The sequence below is a fragment of the Paramisgurnus dabryanus genome, chromosome 19 (genome assembly GCF_030506205.2).
Source record: "Paramisgurnus dabryanus chromosome 19, PD_genome_1.1, whole genome shotgun sequence".
In the NCBI taxonomy this organism is placed as follows: Eukaryota; Metazoa; Chordata; class Actinopteri; order Cypriniformes; family Cobitidae; genus Paramisgurnus; species Paramisgurnus dabryanus.
Window position 1 is genome coordinate 22,631,560 of NC_133355.1, and position 22,399 is coordinate 22,653,958.

At 38.1% G+C, this 22,399-nt stretch overlaps 1 protein-coding gene across 2 annotated transcripts in view; it reads left to right on the top strand.

The window, feature by feature from the left end:
* The first annotated feature begins 422 nt into the window (after window positions 1-422).
* Window positions 423-22,399, top strand: part of kcng2 (potassium voltage-gated channel, subfamily G, member 2) — a 31,511-nt gene continuing 9,534 nt past the window's right edge. Inside the window, exons 1-3 of one of the 2 annotated variants that reach the window (XM_073812701.1) lie at window positions 423-585; window positions 11,460-12,340; window positions 12,988-13,053. In XM_073812701.1, coding sequence (XP_073668802.1) covers window positions 11,549-12,340; window positions 12,988-13,053 — 858 coding nt within the window. In that variant the 5' untranslated portion in view covers window positions 423-585; window positions 11,460-11,548. The remainder of the gene's footprint in view (window positions 586-11,459; window positions 12,341-12,987; window positions 13,054-22,399) is intronic. The other variant, XM_065293369.2, reaches the window with a different exon arrangement.

Sequence of the window (22,399 nt, forward strand, 5' to 3'; positions counted from 1 at the left end):
ATATTATATTATATTATATACTATTATATTATATATTATTATATTATATTATATTATATTATATTATATTATATTATATTATATTATATTATATTATATTATATTATATTATATTACATTATATTAAATTATATATGCTTTTTAGATTAACGTTGTTATGTAGTGGTACAGTGTGGACCTTGCATTGTGATTTCTAATATTTTACACAATTTATAAGTGATTTTATTGGAAAACACTATAAAAAGTGAAAAATCCTATATTCAGTCGTCGTGAGTTGAATATAATGAATTAAGCCGTGTTCATTTCATTCAGTATGATCAGTCAGTAATGTGATTTATTACTGAGGGTGAGATGGGGACGCGAGGGCGCGCGTTCGAAGGCGGCGCGCGCTGCCTGAGGAACTTCAGCAGTTGTGTATGAGCGTGAGTTGTGAGAGTCACTCGCTCTCTGAAGCTGAAATCATGCTGGGATAAAATAACACAGACATGCGGATATAGAGGAATTAAAGTGACTGTCTGGCTGCTTCACAGCAGCGCAAAATGTAAATGGAAGCTTTAAACCAAACCTTGAACTGTGTCTGAGCAGGTAAGTCAACTGTATTTTTACTTTTGCTTTAAAGGTCCGTTTATTTGACCATGTGAGCGATAGTACACCAAAACACATGTACTGTATTGAACTGACTGCATTAAGACATCTTCTTTATTTTATTTGAGTTTTAAGGAGGATTTCTTTATAGGGAGCTGAATGTTTTCATTTCATAGCCATTACATAAGTATGCATTCTTCTGTAGCAATAACGTTTAAAGTGAATTTGTAACATGTACAGATGGACACACAAAATAGTTTTTTTTTGTTGTAATGACAGCAGTGATGCTTTTCGATGCGATTTCAGGCGTCAAATCTTCATCTTCAATATGAAAAACGATTTAAAGTTGAGGAAGACTGTCAATACAGATATTTCAAATGAGTATACAGCAGTATACTTTAGTATTTGCATTAATAAACTGTAGTATACTGCAGTATATATAGGAAGCACTACACTTTGTTAATGTTTACTGTAGTGAATTAATAAACGTTAGTAAATACTGTAGCATGCTTCAATGTTTACTATGGTAAGCTATAGTACCATAGCTATATTAAACACTATAGTATCTAGGAATTTAACTACTTTAGTACATACTGTAGTATTTTTCATGTGGGCTCACTGGGCTGTAAATACAGAATAAATATTCATATTATAGACATATTCGACAAAATAATACATTATTACATCATGAAAGGGTTAACAGATCATTATTTGTGATCCTGGACTACAAAACTAGTCATAAGGGTACATATTCTGAAATTAAGATACATAATCTGAATAAATAAGCTTTCTATTGATGTATGGTTTGTTAGGATTGTGCAATATTTGGCACAAATTTGAAAATCTGGAGTTTGAGCATACAAAAAACTAAATATTGAGAAAATCACCTTTAAAGTTGTCCAAATGAAGTCCTTAGTAAAACATATTACTAATGATAAATAGATTTTTTATATATTTACAGTAGGAAATGTACTAAATATACCTTTATGGAACATGATCTTTACTTAAACGTAATATCCTCATGATCTTTTGCCCAAAAAATTATCCATACAATGTATTGTGTTGGCTGTTGCTACAATATACTGTGTGATTTATGGTTTTGTGTTTCAGGGTCACATTTGTGTTAGAACAGTTAGAATTGCCATGAAACCGGTGTTTTATAATAATATTAATATATTGCATTTATTGCACATTATATAATCTATAAACATTCTTTTACTATTGATCTTTTACGCATCATATAATTTTAGACTCTAATATAGGAAGTTAAAGGTGTAGTAAGGTTTAATGTACTGTACAAACCTGCAGTCAAAGTGCACAGACCTCTATATTTATGTTACATTGTAGTAAATGAACAAACAAATATATTCTGACAGGTTTAATAATGCTGATAGATTGGATGGGAACGAAGCACTTACAGTTTAGTGCACAAGCATGTTTTAAGCAGGTGACACACAGTACAGTAACACCTTCCTGACACTTCACAGCTCTCCTCCCTAAAACAAAACTCAAATGTAATCTGTACAGTGACATGACAGACAGTCTACGAATAATCTCATTTTAAAACACATACATGCACACAAAGCAATAATGTTACAGTATATAAATGCACATCTTCGCAATGCTCGAAAATGTGTCTGCACTTGAGATATGAAAGCAGAAAATGAATGTATTTTAAACCCTATATACTGTACTCCCTCTAAATGACATTTGTACACTGAAGAGTCTTTTGACTGGAAATAGAAATCAGGTGAGGTGACATAAACGTTTAAAGAGCTTTATGATATACACACTCTCAGACAAAAAGGTACATAAAGGTACAAAAGTTGTCTCTGGGGGTACCTTTCAAAAAGTAGACTTTTGTACCTAAAAGGTACATACTGTATCTGTACAGTACCAAGTAGTACATATTAGGACCTTTTTAAAGGTACATAGCGTCACAGTGACAAAAAGGTATTACTTGTGTACCTTTTCTTCAGGAGTGCAGTGGCATCCATTAATTACCAAGTATTTAAACATAACAACATAAAACAGTAAATGGTCACTTCCCTGTTTGGGTCTATTTAAACTTGTTTAGCATCCTTTTCAATGTATATCGATTCAAAACAGCTTTATAGAAACACTCTTTATACAATACATGAAAAACTTCATGTCAATAGTTAAGCGGACCAGCTTTTTTCAGTCTATGCACTGCAGCATGAATTTGATTACAAACTGTAAAATATAGTAATTAAGATATTATTCCCATTTGCATATGCATCCCTATGAAATGCAAATATAAAATGAAGAGACCACTCCAGTCATTTCTAGATGTTTTGTGACCATTTCAGTTGTTGTTGAATTTCAACAAAAGAAAACATCATGAGTGACATAGGGCTCTATCCTACACCCGGCGCAATGTGCAACGCAAGTGTCTTTTGCTTGTTTCAACTTGGCGCAATTATCATTTTCACGTTTAGCGCCACGTTGTTTAAATAGCAAATGCATTTGCGCCCATTTTTGCGCCCATTGGAGTTCTGATCTAAAAACGAGGTGTGTTCAGGTGCATTGTTGGCGCGTTGCTATTTTGAGGCAACTAAAATAGACTACGCCATTGACCAACTAAAACCTAGTCTAAAGTCCAAAGTCTATGGCGCAATATTGTTTTTGTTATTTAATGAGCGCGTTAGAAATATGCGCCTATAAACGGGACGACAACACGGGTTTGCTTATCACACACATGGATGCGCAGCAGCACAAAAAAGCTTTTAAATATGAAAGATTAAAGGATTGAATGTAAAAGATTATTATTGAGTCTTTGGATATAAATGAGGACCGATTATGAGACGTTAGAAGGCACAAAGAGCTTTAAATGTTTTTTTAAGTGCTACCTCACGGATTTATTGTATATAATGACTCTGTACCTGTGGATATGGTGAGATGAGAAAAATTTTAAGGAATCCTTTAAAAAAAACTGACGCTGTCCAAGTGCTGAAACGTGCGGAGAACCGTTTGTAAATTCTTTATCTCCTGTTTGTTACAAATAAAGTATTTTTAGAGTACAAACCTTTTCTTACATACTTGTAAATCATTTTTTGATGATATTGAATAGCCATACATTTACAGCAATTAAAAACCTGCTATTTTTACTTCCACGACTAAAAGAAAATGGTTTTTATAGGATTTAATCCAAAAGATAACAATTTCAATACAAGTGAAAAACAACACAATTATTTAACATTAATCTTAAACTGGGGATCCTCTTTCTCTGCTTAGTTTTTCAATTTACAAAGTCATCATCTAAATAGCGATTAGACATAGAGCCAGCTTTTAAAGGGGATGAGAGATGAGACTCTAATTGGTTTATTACATGTTACGCCCAAAACACTCCCATTACTCATTAAAAGAATATGAACAACCCTTTTCGACCATCATTGCAAACATCATTTAAGAATTTGACAGAAATGTTGTCGGTAGACAGAATGACAGAAAATTATAATTTTTACTTAAACACATACCTGTAAATAGTAACTCTACAGTAGAAAAAACTGAAATGGACCATTGAGATGGGTTTTCAGTGGCTTTCATAGATATATGTCTATATATGTTGTTGGTTTAAAAAAAGTTATTTTGTTAATCTTAATGTTTTAATAAAACATTGTACCCCTGTTTGTGAATCACAAACATTTGGGGTTGTCTGGCAATATAATCCATCACTACACACAGTACATAAAACTAAAGTGACAGAAAAACATGAGTATTGGCGCCCCATTTGCTTTACGCACAGCAGCATGAATAATGTCGACATTTATTAAGAACAGGCATAAATATCTCATATTGATTCATGAAAGCCTGTATAAGACTTTAACTCAAAGTGGCAGAGCAGAAATCCCCTCATCAGCACTATTGAGTTTCATCTTCTTCGGGAGACACACAGCAGAACAGCACATCATCAGCACCATCAGTCATACAGTACAGACTCCTGTACGCCTGACAAACACCTTCATCACCGTCACCACTGCTCACAGATCTGCAGTTAACATGAAGAGCTAAAGAGAGTCTGACTGGCTGTGGTCACATCACATCAGAGATCTCTGTGGTGTTCTAGGAGGTATAAAAAAAGGAAAATCAATGTTATAGGCATCTTGGTATAGATCTGTACTGATCGCTAATGGTTTAGGCAGCCTCCAGGGTATTTAACTGTCGTTTTCTTAAATCTCAGTACAGATGCACAGGAAAGAATGAAATAGAGTGCTTTAGCTTTATGTTAATGTTTAGTGCAAATGAGCTTTATGCTAATCAGGGAAGGAAGAAGTAAAGAAAGAAAGAAGGTTAGGTGTGTGTGGAGAAGATGACTGGAGACTCAGAGAATAATGAATATGAGAAACTTGAATTATAATAACAAAAGGCAAACGCAGACTGGTAAGGAAACACGTATAAAACGTAGAACGGACAACAATAGGAAAAACAGAGAGAGCTTTTATGGTGTGGAAGATGGTGGGTAATACAGTCCAGTGGGAGAATACTGGTGAAAATGGGAAGCAGGCAGGAGAATGGGCAGGAAGTGACAGTACTCCCCACTCCCGGGAGGCATGACCTTGTGCCTAAATATTGAACCGAACGGAGTACATACTGCACTGTCAGAAAAAGGTACAAATTTTGTCAATGGGATGGTACCTTTTAAAAAGTTATAAAGCATTTTGGTATAGAGGTGTACCTTTGAGGTACCAGAATGTACCTCTAAGGTACAAATATGTACCTTTTAGGTACCAATATGCACCTTTTAGGTACAAAAGTGTACTTTTTGAAAAGGTACCACCCTAGTGACAACTTTTGTACCTTGTTGTACCTGTGGGAGGACCGTCCTGGATACAGATTAGACAGGTAGAGAGAAACACCAGGATGGGTGCCAGACAGAACACCGGTGAAGCTTCAGGGTGGACACTGGAGATGGGTCGATTGAGGCATAACCGCCTGAGAGGGAGAACCAGACAGAGCTGAGATGATGATGGACCAGGGCGATGTCAAGGACCCAGATGTCCAAGTCGTGGCGCAGGCTTGAGTGACAGAGATGGAGACGGGGGCTCGGTAGACCAGGGTGACAGCGGTGGGAGTGAGGACCAAGGTGGAGCTGGAGTAGAGGAGGTGCTTGATGGAACAGGAGAGGTTCACGACTGACACAGCTGGAGGGCCAAAAGTCCAGAGCATAAACAGAGCGATAGCAGACCAAAGTAGAACCGGTGGAGCTGACGGAGCACAGAGCCAATGAGGAGCCGAAGGACAGACAAGATGAAGAGAAGTCATGGGGCCGGAGAAATGAGAAGCAGCTAGGGAATGTGCCCTCAGGGGTGAGCTGGTGGCGAAGGGGGCCTGAGAGTGTGACAGAAAGAAAAAAGAAGGAAAACCGACATGACTATGGACCAGGGCGATATAGGGGACCCAGAAGTCCAAGGCGTGGAGCAGGCTTGAGTGACAGAGATGGAGACGGGGGCTCGGCAGACCAGGGTGACAGCGGTGGGAGTGGGACCAAGGTGGAGCCGGAGTAGAGGAGGTGCTTGATGGAACAGGAGAGGTTCACCACTGACACACCTGGAGGGCCGGAAGTCCAGAGCAGAAACAGAGCGACAGCAGACCAAAGTAGAAGCGGTGGAGCTGACGGAGCACAGAGCTAATGAGGAAGCGAAGGACAGACAGGACGAGGAGAAGTCATGGGCCCGGAGAAATGAGGAACAGCCAGGAAATGAGCCACAAGGGAGAGCTGGTGGTGAAGGGGCCTGAGAGTGTGACAGAAAGAAAGAAAGAAAAAAGAAGGAAAGACGAGATGACGATGGACCAGGGCAATGTTGATGACCCAGAAGTCCAAGGGACGGATCGAGTGACAGAGGTGGAGATGGAGGCTCGGCAGACCAGGGTGACAGCAGTGGGAGTGAGGACAAAGGTGGAGCCGGAGTAGAGGAGGTGCCTGATGGAACAAGAGGGGTTCAGGACTGATACAGCTGGAGGGCCGGAAGTCGAGAGCAGAAACAGAGCGACGGCAGACTAATGTGGAACCGGTGGAGCTGACGGAGCACAGAGCCAATGAGGAGTCGAAGGACAGACGGGACGAAGAGAAGTCATGGGCCCGGAGAAATGAGAAGCAGCCAGGGAATGTGCCCTCAGGGGCGAGCTGGTGGGAAGGGGGCCTGAGAGTGTTAAAGAAAGAAAGAAAGAACAAAGAAGGAAATCCGACAGCTGGTGGCAAAGGGGGCCTGAGAGTGTGAAAGAAAGAAAGAAAGAAAGAAAGAAAGAAAGAAAGAAAGAAAGAAAGAAAGAAAGAAGGAAATCCGACATGATGATGGACCAGGGCGATGTCGATGATCCAGAAGTCCAAGGCGAGGCTCGAGTGACAGAGGTGGAGACAGAGGCTCGGGAGACCAGGGTGACAGTGGTAGGAGCCGCAGTAGAGGAGGTGCCTGATGGAACAGGAGAGGTTCAGGACAGACACAGCTGGAGGGTCGGAAGTCAAGAGCAGAAACAGAGTGACGGCAGACCAAAGTGGAACTGGTGGATCTGACAGAACACAGAGCCAATGAGGAGCCGAAGGACAGACAGGGTGAGGAGGAGTCATGGGCCCGGAGAAATGAGGAGCAGCCAGGCAATGTGCCCCAAGGGAGAGCTGGTGGTGAAGGGGCCTGAGAGTGTGACAGAAAGAAAGAAAGAAATTCACTTTTAAATCTAAAGATGCTTCACAAAGCCATAGAACAATTTTTTACCTGAATGGTTTCATACCTTTAAAGGGTTAGTTCCCCCCTAAAATGACAATTTTATCATAAATCACTTACCACTGTGTCGTTCTAAACAATCAAGTCCTCCGATTGTCTTCAGAACACATTTTTAGACATTTTTGATGAAAACCTGGAAGCGTCTGTCCCATAGACTGCAGTTTGATTTACACAATCAAGCCCAGAAAAGAAAAGAATGAAAGACATTGCCAAAAATGTCAATTTTAGTTCCATCATTAGTTCAATAATAATATTATGAAGTGACAAGTACACTTTTGTGTGCAAAGAAAACAAAACTAAAGATTTTATTCACAATTTGTTCGCCTACTTGGTTGTTCAGTACGTCGTCGCCGATAGCCATGTGGTTAGTGCGACGGCATAAAGCACCAGTGTGCTAACGGCGACCTGAGTTCGATTCCGGCCTTTGAGGTCCTTTGCTGATTCTGCTGCCCTATCTTCACCCCACACTTTCCTGTCGTCCCTCTACTATACTATTCAAAATAAAGGCATAAAAGCCCCTAAAAAAACTTTTAAAAAGTTCAAAAGGTTCTTTGTACTGCAAAAAGGCTCTTTAGATTATAAAAAGAAAAAGAAAGAAAGACCAAAAAAGGGAAGAAAGAAAGAAGAATGAATAATGCAGCTCTATTAGATGCACTCACAGCCTTGTTTCAGTTTGCAACATTTATTTTAAGCTATAACTGTGATGATGAACTGAGATAATACTTCATGCATTGTATTTGTGACTGCTTTCTTTTGTCCCAAAGCTCCTTTTAGAAAACAGTTTCTCTGCAATTTCATCAGGATAACTAGGATGTTAATGATATTAAACTATGTAAAGATTGTGGTACATTACATCCATGCTCCAAACCTATTTATCCTCTGTATGGTTGCGGGAGGGCTGGGCCAGTATCTCTAGCCATTACATTTTAATTATATAATATATATTATTTATTTATTACATTCTTTTATGAATACCAGTACTAGTTATATAATTACCAAAAATGAAACATTTTAAGTATTTGTGTTATATCCAGGTAGGGTTTAACCCTCTGAATTAAATTTTGATTCACAATCCCAGTGTTGTGTTTGGTAGTTCTTTCATTAACTTGACATGAAAGCTACTTCATAGATAAAAGATTCAGCATTCTCAAGCACAGTGAATTCATCATTTATAAATGTTATCATTGCAATGTCTGCAAAATAGCAAAATCTCCCTCATGTGAGTTTTTAAAGCGTCTCGGCATCTGCTTTAACTGACACATTATGTGCGAGTATGAGCTTCACACTGGGACATTCATTGACTCATAGATTGAGCAATAATACATGGCATCTTTCTTCTGCCGGTCCACAGTGATTCATTTGGACTCAGACGCCTCATGTTCAGAAATGAAATTATGGCTCAGGCTAGACTGAAGTTGCATCATCTATAAGATTCAAAAGTTTTGAATGAACTGTGGAGACCTCAAAACGCAATTTCATACTGCAAATTGGAGTTAAGAATATAGGGAAATTTATGATAAAGATGGACATTAGAATTGGCTTTTGAAAGCTGTCACACCCGTGAACATTTCTTAAAGTCGTTTTATTGTTAAAAGTTGGTTTCTGTGTAGGTATTATGCACAATTATACTCCTCTGTACAGATACGATGTTTAAATACATTATGTTTCATTTTGTTTACCGACAGCACTTTAGAGACGGATGCTTTATTCTCAAAATGAAGCTTCGATGTTAAAATACTCCAAGTGTGTTTCATAAATCTGCAATCACAGTAATTATACCCATATTTATTTGAGAGCACTGGACCTTACGGTGCCATTGTGTTGAGAACATGGCTCATTTAGAAACGTACTCATGAATAGAAAAGAAAACATCATAATTAATTCCTCTACTTTGTAGTTTAACTTGTGTTTTGACATGAATGTACTGCATCTCTCAGACAGTATGTGAGAATCTATTTTCACTGCTGTTTCAAAAATATATGCAAATGCAGTGTTGGGAGAATATGATGTAAAATTAGCAGATTGAGATGACGAATATATTAATATACTGTAAATGTAGTTATTTCACGTTCATTACTTATTTTCCTACAAGTATTTTTTGCCTGAAGATGAGTTGACGTGTGCAGAAGTTAATCAACATTCTGAAAGCCAATCTTATTGAATTATGAAATGGAAAGGCTAAATTCTGCATCCGTAAAATGTGTACTCATTTCACTCAAAGCCTTCAGCCAGGCGAAGACAATTCAATTGGAGGAGTGTTTGAGAGCTGGAATTAAATTTTGCCTGACTATGAGGACCCAGAGGAGCAGAATGATCAAAATGAGCAGACTGCGAATACAAAACAGCATCACTATCTGAAATGCACTTCTTTTACAAATATTCTGTTATTTTTATTTTCTAATATTCTGTTACTTTTACGAATTCATTTATTTAAACCACAATTCCATTTCAATCACACATTGACAAAAATATGATGCATTTGAATAACAGCATTAAAATAAAATAACAGCATTAAGCTACAACATAACCAAAGTATAATTGGATGCCATGATTCCTGTAGCATAGCTTTCTCTTTTATTTATTTATTTTTATTTAGTTTATGTAGTTTTACTGGTGCGTTGTGTCTTAATTTGTTTGTGTTGCGTCTTAATTTTTCTGTGTTATTAATTTTGTTTGTGCTCTGTCCTAATTTGTTTGTGCTGTGTATTAATTTCTTTGTTTTGTATCTTAATTTTGCTGTGTTGTTGTTTATTTTGTTTGTGCTGTGTATTAATTTCTTTGTTTTGTGTCTTAATTTTTCTGTGTTGTTGTTTATGTTGTTTGTGCTGTGTCTTAGTTTGTTTGTGTTATGTCTTTAATTTCTTTGTTTTGTGTCTTAATTTTCAAGTGTTGTTGTTTATTTTTGTTGTGCTTTGTCTTAATTTGTTTGTGTTGTGTCTTAATTTGTTTTGTGTCTTATTTTTGCTTTGTTGTTGTTTATTTTTGTTGTGCTGTGTCTTAATTTTGTTTGTGTTGCGTCTTAATTCTTCTGTGTTATTTATTTTTTTGTGCTGTGTCCTAATATGTGTGTGTTGTATCTTAATTTTTTGTTTTGTATCTTAATTTTGCTGTGTTGTTGTTTATTTTGGTTGTGTTGTGTCTTAATTTCTTTGTTATGTCTTTAATTCTTTGTTTTGTGTCTTAATTTTTCTGTGTTGTTGTTTATGTTGTTTGTGCTGTGTCTTAGTTTGTTTGTGTTATGTCTTTAATTTCTTTGTTTTGTGTCTTAATTTTCATGTGTTGTTGTTTATTTTTGTTGTGCTGTGTCTTAATTTGTTTGTGTTGTGTATTAATTTCTTTGTTTTGTATCTTTATTTTGCTGTGTTTTTTTAATGATGTGTCTTTTAATTTGTTTGTGTTGTGTCTTAATTTTTTGTTTTGTATCTTAATTTTGCTGTGTTGTTGTTTATTTTTGTTGTGCTGTGTCTTTGTTTTTTGTGCTGTGTCTTAATTGGTTTGTGTTGTGTATTCATTTCTTTGTTTTGTGTCTTCATTTTGCTGTGTTGTTGTTTATTTTTGTTGTGCTGTGTCTTAATTTGTTTGTGTTGGGTCTTAATTCTTCTGTGTTGTTATTTATTTTGGTTGTGCTGCATTTAAATTTGTTTGTGTTGTGTTTTAATTCTTTTGGGTTATTTATTTTGTTTGTGCTGCATTTAAATTTGTTTGTGTTGTGTCTTAATTCTTCTGTGCTGTTATTTATTTTGGTTGTGCTGTGGCTTAATTTGCTTGTGTTTTGTCTTAATTTGTTGGTGTCTGTCTTAATTTATTTGTGTCTTAATTTGTTTGTGCTGTGCCTTGATTTGTTTGTGTTTTGTCTTTATTTGTTTGTGTCTTAATTCGTTTGTGTAATGCCTAAATTTGTGTTATATCCTAATTTTGCTGTGTTGTTTATTTTTGTAGTGTTGTGTCTTAATCTGTGTTGTGTCTTACCTCTGTTGCATATTTTGGTTTTGTCGTGGGTTTTCTTTGTGTTGCACACTTTTAATTATTCATTATTTTATTTTGTCATCCTGTGCCACCAGACCTTGCAACATGGAGCACAAACTGTACACACAAATAAATTCTAATTTTAAACTTTCCTCTCTTGTTTCACAGAACTCAGCCAAATGCATACTGGGGTGAACACTGTGCCCCGATAAACTCTGAATCTGTAGAGTGTACCTCCACACAGCCACGTGGCAGAGATGTACCAGGAGGTGGCTTTCCTAGCCGGTAGCACTGATCATCAGTTTACCACCTTTCACTTTAACCCTTTGGAGAACCCTCATGAGATCAGCAGCAAGAAGGGTGTTTTCTACAAACGGGCCCAACTACAGCGCAAACCTCGCAGACAGGAGGATGATGTCTGCAGGCATCACATGGGTGTTGTGGACGAGGACACTACGGTTGACCACTCCGCCATCATTAACGTTGGCGGCATCCGTTATCGCATACCATGGTCCACTCTTGAGGAATTTCCTCTAACCCGATTGGGGAAGTTACACAGCTGCAGCAATGCAGAGGAGATCCTCGACTTGTGCGATGACTATGACGCACATTGCAACGAGTTCTTCTTCGACCGAAGCCCCAGCGCCTTCCGCTCCATCGTCACATTCTTGGCAGCCGGGAAGCTTCGTCTTCTGCGGGAGATGTGCGCGCTCTCCTTTCAGGAGGAGTTGCTGTACTGGGGTGTGGAGGAGGCCAGCTTGGAGTGGTGTTGCTTGAGAAAGCTTCGGCTTCGGCAGGATGAGCAGCGTGAGAGACTTCGGCAGGATGAGGAGGACGCCGAGCTGGCCTCACCCCATTCATGTGAGGAGGTACCGGGGGTTGGAAGTCAAGAGGCCGGATGCATGCACAGTCTCAGAGAAATGGTGGAGAACCCTCATTCGGGAATTCCAGGGAAGATCTTCGCCTGCCTGTCGGTGGTGTTTGTGGCCATCACGGCAGTTACACTATGTGTCAGTACCATGCCTGACCTAAGAGAAGAAGAAGAGAGGGTGAGTTTTAACCAAGATTCTAAAAATCTTGTCATGCGGAAAAAGCCAATAATTATCTACATATGGAAATGTTACATCATGCTTGCATATCTCTATTATTCATTAATCTATTGCAATAGTTGATTACAAAGACTCTGTAGTGTAGTTTACAAGAATTTGCGGTTTTAAGCAGTAACTTCAAACTTACTAGACAGGCGAGAACTTACTCTGAGAAGACAAGGCTCAATTCAAATGTAGTTCTACACTCTAAAAAATGCTGGGTTGTTTTTAACCCAGGGCTGGGTCACTATTGGACAGAACACACTGCCGGGTTAAAATGACCCAACTGCTGGGTTGTTTTAACCCATTGCTGGGTTAGTGTCAATCATCCATGTTGAAACAACCCAGCAGTTGGGTTAAAATTACCCAGCAGTTGGGTCATTTTAACCCGGCAGTGTGTTCTGTCCAATAGTGACCCAGCCCTGGGTTAAAAACAACCCAGCATTTTTTAGAGTGTAAATGTAGGTTCGGAAGGAGCCTAAACATTCAGGCCTGTCAATCATCATTATGAGCGTATATAAGGCAGACTCAGCATCCAGATGCAATTTTTAAGGCATCCCTCCTCCTCCCCATCTCCTCATTCACTGCTCTCTTTTTCCTCCATGCAGTTCTGTTCGCTCTCTCTGAAGGTTCAGAGCTCAGGTTCAGAGCTCCCTTCGAGGACATCAATCCAAGTTCGTTTACCATTAATCATTAAGACTATTAACTAGTGACTGCGAACTAGTGAAATGCAAAACAAGTGGCACTCAAATACCGGTAAAATTTTTGTGTAACAACTTGACAGACTCAAATCATCTACTAGTGGCAGAACTAGCTTGTACAACTCCTACTCTTTGCCAGGCTATTTGTAGGAATATAAGCACCATGTATCAGCTAATGGGATCCAATTAAAAACAATTGCAATATTCACAAGACATTAATATTGAAAACCATATTTGATAAAAGGGTTTATGTTTACTAAAACCTTTTTTTTTACTTTTTGGGCTGTGCCAAGATATACTGGGATAAAGATCTTTGCATTTAAAGAGAAGCACTATTGTGCGTAATACTGGCCCTTAGTTTAGCATGTAACATAAGCTGAGTACTCCTATCATCTCTGCGTCTCCCATTGTATTATGCCTCAACAGGTTCTGTGTATACAATTAAGATAGATGAACGATTTGTGCAAGATGTGTGTTTGTGCAGGGTATGCATGTGTGTGTAAGAGAGAGATAGAACCTTGAAACTAGACTGTGTATTGTAGAGAGGATATTTTTCTGACAGAAACAGGCATGACAGCCTGGGGGACGGCATCTCAAGTCCAGGGCCAAATCTCATGAATACCAAATTAGCCATATTCCAACGAAGTATTGTAAAAGCCTGGCAGCTGTTCCTCCATCTCACACACACATGTACCCACTCACTAACTTACACACTACTTAGTCACATACAAACCTATAAAAACACAAACACAGGCTATTACTTTCATATACTTTATAGACTGTGTTCCCTTTATGCAAATGAAGACGACCTAAATGTTCCTAAAGGAAAACATTTCTAGAGCAGGGGTTTTCAAACTTTTTGTGTGTGTGGACCACTATTTGTAAACAAGAATTTTCGCGGACCACCTCATAATACTCTTAATAAAATATGTCTACACAAAGTCCTGAATTTATCTGCACCTCTAAATAGGCTTACTAGCACTAAAACTACTATAACTGGTCATCACATCAGTACAACAGATTCTTAAAACATATTCTTAAAAAATATATTTTTTCTTAAAAAAAATATTATTTTATATTTTATTTTGCCTTTACACTGTATGTGGTAAAGTATTATTGGAAAGTGCAAGAGTTTAGGGACAACAGCAACCCAGCCACGAATCAGAAGACCACGTTGAGCCACTGAGCGAGGTCAACGACTGTGTGGCGGTAGCTTCAGTGCCCGGTTGCAAGAAACTTCTTAAGTGAGGGTTTCCCTGAGGGAGAAAAAAATCCCTGAGGTAAGGGATTTCTTTAAGAGCTTTGCAACAAAGGTCTTAACTGTCACCCTTACCTAAGTGTTTATACTAAGTATTTTACGGTATAGTTACAAAATCTCACAGCGTAAACAAATCAGCTCAACAGATGGCAGATTTGTGTACAATGAGACTATAAAATGCTGCATGTAAAACCTCAAAGTAATTCAAACTTGAAGCACTTTCTGACGATCAAACCGCTATTCTCCTAATAAATATGCATCACTTTTCTATAAGGGATTATTTAGATTGTTAGAAATGCGTGTTGATACTTCCTTTTCTTAAATAACCACAAAATCAGCCATCGTGTGTGACATTTATGGACCTGTTAAAGTCCATTAAGTTTTTAAGGGAAAATGGGATTAAGGACTTTGTAGCAACGCATAGCAGAACTTAAGGTAATACTTTAGCATTTAAGGGTAAATACTTATTGGCAGCCTTATGTTTAAGGTTTTAAACACTTAATGTTTTTTCTTGCAACCCATTTTTTATTAAGGGTACACTTAACCTTTTATCAAAAGGAATATCTTAGCATAAGGACTTTTATGCAACCGGGCAGGTAATTTGTTTCATGATCAGTCAGATGTCCAAGTCTGGGCTGGTAGATGCCAGGGGAATGATACCTGCCTAACTGCAGTGTGTCAGCTGTGTGTTCAGCTGGCACATTATTCTGTTGAGGATATTTGATATTTACCATATAAGCTACTGCCCTGTCCCTAGACTATCCCTTATTGGCACTCCTTTACTCATTTATTGCCTTATTGTACTCACTCACTCCCATATTGTACTCACTCCCTCCCTTATGGCATCCAATCCCTTATGGCAGTGGTTCTCAAACTTTTTCAGCGTGTGGCCCCCCTTGTGTAAGGTGCATTCCTTCGCGGCCCCCCGGAATAAAAATTTAGGACAAAAACAGTTATAAAATGCAACATTTTAATTAAACAAAACATATTAAATTATACCTAGTAGTGCTGTTGGTTAGTTGGCTTATTTTTCTAGGTTTAATTACACAGAAATCATGATAAATTAAAGTAATTTATAAAATGTCATCATACTGGGGCCCCCCTGGCACCATTTCGCAGCCCCCCTGGGGGCCCCGGACCCCAGTTTGAGAACCACTGCCTTATGGTACCCCCTCACTTACTCCCTTATTGCACTCACAGTACTCACTCAGTCACTCCGTTATGGCATTCACTCACTACATTATTGCATTTAATGCGGTGGGATGGCACAGTGGATAAGACACATGCTTTGGTGTGAGAGACCTGGGTTCGAATCTACTGTGACACACCATTATGTCCCTGATCAAGACAATTAACCCCTAGTTGCTCCAGAGGTGTCCGACCTCTGACATATATAGCAACTGTAAGTCACTTTGGATAAAGGTCAGCTAAATGATTAAATAAAATAAAAATAAATATATAATATAATTAGACACTCCTTTGTTGCACTCACTTAAGACTTTTTTCCATTGCATAGTACCTCACGGGTCATGTCAACTCACCTAAATTTGGCTTGGTTAGCTTTTCCATTGAGTTTAGTATCAATTCAGAGTGGGAGGGATTATAGGCATGTTGTTATATTAACGCTGACTACTGCTGTGACATCATAGAAAAAGTAGGAGTGTTTCCCATACATTCATTTGTTATTTCGGAACAAAAACTATATTACCACCACAAATAGATGTTTTCACATCTCGCTTATCACTATACCTCTGTCTCACATGATCATACATTTCTGTACAAACACCCATGGCATCAGCCGATGTGCCGCCACAAACTGCAAGGAAAACACTGGTATGGTGTTCCTGATTCTCAGCCTGTTGGTGTTTTTCACCCCTAAAAGGGAGTTTGGGAACTAACATCAAAGCACAGATGACAACATGTTTGCTCGAGACAGTACAAGCACGAAGGTACAGCTAGTGACGAAGGTTTAGCAATGACGCTAGTAGGGACGATTCTCTCAGACCAATCAATGATCTACAATGTTTTCACGTCACATATAAGTATCAGCTCAGCTCGCTTGGAACCCCAACCAGGGTGGTACTAAAAACGTATTGGGTACTACATACTGTAACCAGTGGAAAGCTCCCAAAAGTAAGCTGACCCGATCCAACTCGTTGGGTACTACTCAATGGAAAAGCGCCATTACTCACTCCCTTATTGCATTCACTTACTCACTCACTCCCTTATTGTACTCACTCAGTCACTCCCTTATGGCAATTACTCAATCACTCACTCACTCACTCCTTTATTGTACTCACTCACTCACTTTGTGTACTCACTCCTTTGTTGCACTCATTTACTCACTCCTTTATTGTAATCACACACTTACTCACTCACTCCTTTATTGTACTCACTCACTCACTCCTTTATTGTACTCACTCACTCACTCACTCACTCACTCCTGTATTGTACTCACTCACTCCTTTATTACACTCACTCACTCACTCACTCACTCACTCACTCACTCACTCCTTTATTGTACTCACTCACTCACTCACTCACTCACTCACTCACTCACTCACTCACTCACTCCTTTATTGTACTCACTTACTCCTTTATTGTACTCACTCACTCACTCACTCACTCACTCACTCCTTTATTGTACTCACTCACTCACTCACTCACTCACTCACTCTCACTCACTCCTATATTGTACTCACTCACTCACTCACTCACTCCTGTATTGTACTCACTCACTCCTTTATTGTACTCACTCACTCACTCCTTTATTGTACTCACTCACTCACTCACTCCTTTATTGTACTCACTCACTCACTCACTCACTCACTCACTCACTCACTCACTCACTCACTCACTCACTCACTCACTCCTTTATTGTACTCACTCACTCACTCACTCCTTTATTGTACTCACTCACTTTACTCTTTATTGTTCTCACTCACTCACTCACTCACTCACTTTAATCTTTATTGTACTCACTCACTCACTCTCTTATGGCCCCACTCACTCATTTGCATTCCGTTATGGCACTCACGCACTTGCTTACTCACTCACTTACTTACCCCTTTTTTCACTCACTCAATTATTTATTTAACCATTCACTCACCCAGTGAAACTAAAACAACTTTACATCTTTTCTTTTTGCTCAGTAACATGAGAGCATCATTTTCCCAGGAGTTTGGAAACGTAACTAATTAAATAACTGCAGAAGTAGATATGTAATTTAATTTAAGTTAAAATAAATAATATACGTATGATTCGAGACACCAACAACCATAAAAATAACTGTGCCCAGGGCCCATCTCAAACCATTTCAGAACCTTTTAGAGTGTTTGTGTACTAGAGCGTAGCCCTCCACATGACTTCAGTAAAGATGGTGGAGATTAAAGTTAAAAGAGAGAGCGGGGTGTCGTCTACAATCAAAGCACCACACTGAAGAACAGTAGGAGGAAAACACAGGGAGCTCTTCTTTATCTTCAAAGAGATAATCAATCTCTGCCAGCAATGAATTCTGCAACTGAAACCCAACTTCCATCTCTTTTTTTATATAAAACACACACACACACACACATGTTGGTGTATGTGGTTTACGGGGACATCTCCATAGACGCAATGCATTTTATACTGTCCAAACTGTTATATTCTATTCCCCTTACCTACCCTAGTCCCTAACCCCAATGTCACAAAAACCTGTTGCCAGTCTTTAATCTATGAAAAACTACCATTTAGTATGTTTTTTAGCTTTTCCGTTTATGAGGACACTCTCTGTGTCCTTGTAAACCACCTTTATAGCATAATAAACATGTCATTATACACTATTCATGTCCTCGTAAACCACATAGACCAACCCACACACACACACACACACACACACACACAAAATCATTTTGAAAGCACTTGAGTGTGGCTATGTATATGTAATAACACAAACATGTTTGTTTTATTATATTAGTTTCGGACATTAATATCATAGTCGTATATTGATACCAGACTAATAGAAAACCCAACCATAAACCGTTAACATAAATTAAATGTCTGTTTTTGAAATGGGGTGGTCTTAAAAAATAGATAAATCTTTGTGTTTGCAGACTGCAGGTGTGTGTCTTTTGTTAAACTGAGTAGTATATAACCACTTGAGCTCAATTGTTCCCATGGCACTGACAGAAGACAGCATTAATCATCTATTGAACACTTAAGTGGGTTTTAAAGCATCTTTGGGAAAACAGCATACCCTGAGGGTCTCCAATCTGCTTTTAAACTCTGTACTGTAAGTCACGTATTCTTAGTCTAGTGTTGCCAGACATTTTAGAGTCTGCACAACATCTGGTGCACTTTGTAACTCATTTTGCCGCATGGATGTCTAATTTTATAGTTCTACCGAAACTTTTAATATCTTTTAAAGTTTTTATATGAGGTACTTTGCAAACCTTGTCAAATACAGTGATGAATTCCTCAGAACAGACTTTCCAAGTTTGCCTTTTTACAAAAAAACAAATCAATAAAACCACAATAGCATTCTGCCATTAAACAAAATGAAAACCCTTTCAGCTAATGGTGCAGCAGTCTCTGTGGAAGGTTGTAAGACAGCATAGAAGATATTCATGTGAAATTAGTCAAGTTAGTCAAAACGCGTAACTTGTCAACATTCTTTGTTTTGTTTTATGAATGATACAAAACCTCTCCCACAAATTGCATAAAGCTAGCCAATTAGATTGGAGCTTAATGCTGCGTGCACACCGCAAGTGACTTTGTCAATGTGTGTCACCCATCTCTTTTAATAAAACATGTTACAGTCCTCTCAGTAACTGACAAAAGACAGATGACATTAACTCTACACTGTAAAATATTTGCTGTAATTTTGCAGCTGGTTGCCAGTAACTTACTGTAGAAGATAAAGTCTGAAAATGTTTAATGTTCATTTAACTTTGAACAAAATGTTGCCAGTAAATAACATAAATGTAAAATCTACAGTAAGTTACTGGCAGCTGGTTGCTGTTTTTGTTCTGCTTTGTTTATTATCAGTTGTTGTATGATGTGCTGGTTGGTTGTTGTGACATTTGTCCCGCCCCTCCTCCACTGTGATTGGACAGCTGTGCGGGAACTGACATTGACGAGCTGAGCTTTTCACCCAAAGTTGAATATTTTTCAGCTGAGCGTGGAAACACCTCCAAGCGCCGTCTTTCAAAACCCGCCAACTAATGGCTTTTTTAAAAATGTCTCATTTCCATTAAAACAATTAAAAACATGCGCCGACCGCCGGCGTAAAAGCTTTGGTGTGCACACCCACTTAAACTTTTCTCAACCTTGTCGTATAGCTGGACATGACTACTTCCTGTCACATGTGTCACCAAAAATCACCAAGTTTCCATTGAAATGAATGAGATTGTGCTACTCCGCCGTTACTGAAAAAAATTCCATGTTGCACTACAATTTGTGAGGAGTTGCCATAAATTATAAAAAAATTAAGTTGAATTAGTTATTTCAAATGTATTTTTATAATTCATAGCAACTCGTGATTAGTAAAGAAAGTTCAAATAAACTGTATAATCAAGTTGAGTAAACTTAAAAATGTAAGTGCAACAAGGAATTTTTTTTACAGCGAAGCAATGGCAGAGTGACACAATCTTATTCATTCCAATTGAAACTTGGCAACTTAGTTATACTCAATATATATTACTTATAATTAGGGGTGTGCATTGGCACTGCCCTCACAATTCAATTCAATTACGATTCACCAGGTAACGATTCAATTCAATTCGATTCTACGATGCATTGCAATGCATCAGAATTCTACTGTACACAACAAGGCAAATTTTTAATAAGTCAAGTAGTAAACTCAAGTGCAACTATTCTCAACAAAAACGAAAGCTGACCAGGGCTCGCAAAATTTTAAAATCCCTGGTAGCCCTTCGGGCAGACACTCTTTAATTTTTGGTAGCCCGAAATGAAGATAAGTAGCCAGAATAAAAAAATACACTGTTTAATGTAGAATATTGATAAATTCTGGATTTCCATGTAAGCCAAATATTCCTGCCCATCCCAGCTAACAATTTGGTTCCCAAAACATTCCCCTATTTTCCAAGGTTTTTGGTTGGCCAGGAATGTTTTCTTTAAGAAAATAAACATTCCCCTAATGTTATTTTTAGGTTATTTTAACGTTTCCCCTTAATTCTTATATTACTGAAATATTATATGAATGTATTATAACACAGGTTATTTTTTATAAAAAATACCTCAACACATCACACATTGTATTTAGATAACATGGTATTTTATCAAATATATAAACAACCAGTGACTTTAACACAATATAGAAGACTTAAAGCAGATATTTATTAAAAAGGAATAAACATAATTCCCTTTATGTCCCCCTAATGTTAGACTCTGAGGTAAAACGAAATGACAAACACACATTCTATTCGCTTTAGGTAAACATATCTTACCACTGCTGTTTAGTCACCTATCAGCTTGTAACATCATACTCTCATAGCCTAGACGTAAATCACTCAAACATATTTTCCTTCTCACATATTTAAGTTACTAACTGAAGAAAGAAAAAAAATACGATAAAACAATGTTAGTCTATGAGGTAAAAATGAAATGACGTTATTTTATTAAATGACTTGAGTTCGCGCAAGCAGGTGCTCATGAAGAATCTAGCCGGTAGAAGCGCGTGCAGAGGGTCGCGCGCATATATCAGACGTGCACATTAGAGGATGAGTTTATTTATGCTTTCACTTCATTTCCTGACAGTTTCACTTGGTACGTGAGGACAATGACTGACAAGAGGACACCGAAATACATACACTATAATTACCTAACTAAATCTGAGACAAAGCAAAAACATTAAAATATTATTTCCTCCCCAAGATAGCCCGACAGGCAGGGTGGAGACATTTTGGTACCCCGACAGGAATTCACAATAGAAACGAGACGTCGGGCTAGCGATTTTGCGAGCCCTGCCCGAGATGAGAATTTTAAACACAGCGTAAGTCTTGTTCCCCATTAACTTCATCGAATCCGAAATGTGCCCATATGTCCACTTTCCATGAAAAAGGGTGCGTTTTTATTTACCCGTCTATCACGGTCATCTCCAGAAAATAAACAGTGACATAATCGATTATGGCATTTGCTGCATCGATGCTGAATCGTGCATGTGCGCATTGCGATGCATTGCCGAATCGATTATTGTTGACACCCCTACTTATAATATTACTCAGGGTTTCCCGCAGAAAATTTGTTAGTTAAGGTTGTAGGGTTGTGCGAGTGGGCGGGCCAGGGGCGTGGCAATCAAAGTACGCGTCATGATGAAAATATTTTTATTTAAAACACTCAAATAAAACTCTATTTTTGAAGAAACTATGACAGAAAATGAACACATACTAGATTATTAATGAATTAAATGTTTTATCAACAGGCTAGTTATCCTCCAGACATTGATGGACCATGTCTTTCTCTCATTTCGGCCATGTGGCGCGTGCCCGCTCGCAGTGTATAGCGCGTCCACGCTATTCTCCGAGATGCACTTGACGGCCTTTTGTGCAGCGAATTTTTATTTTTGGACGACCTTGTTAAGGTGGTAGGGTATCCCAACTTAGGTGGGCCGCCCGAACTGAAAAGTGCTGCGGGAAACCCTGTTACTTATAATATATAATCACTTCAGAAATAGTTTAAATTGCATTTATTTGGACACGTGGGATATTATAAAAATATAATATTATAATGCTTTTTTTATATAATCTATTTTGGTTATGAAAAGTGAACACTGAACAGCATGAGTAAGAGGTGCAATATAACATTTAGTGGGTCAGAGATGATTTTGACCAATTCATAGGTTTATTTTGTTTTCAGACTTTATTTAAACTGAATTTCGTTTTGTATAATTTTAATCAATGTTTAATCAAACAATTGCCTCGATTTAATAAATAAGAAGCAAACCAAGAACGTCGGGTGTGGATTGAAGTGAACCCACTATATATTTCCGCGGCCTACGTCTTTCTGCTTTTAATTGAATTAATGTCTCAATTACACAGTAGGCTGATAGAAAGTTTTGATAGC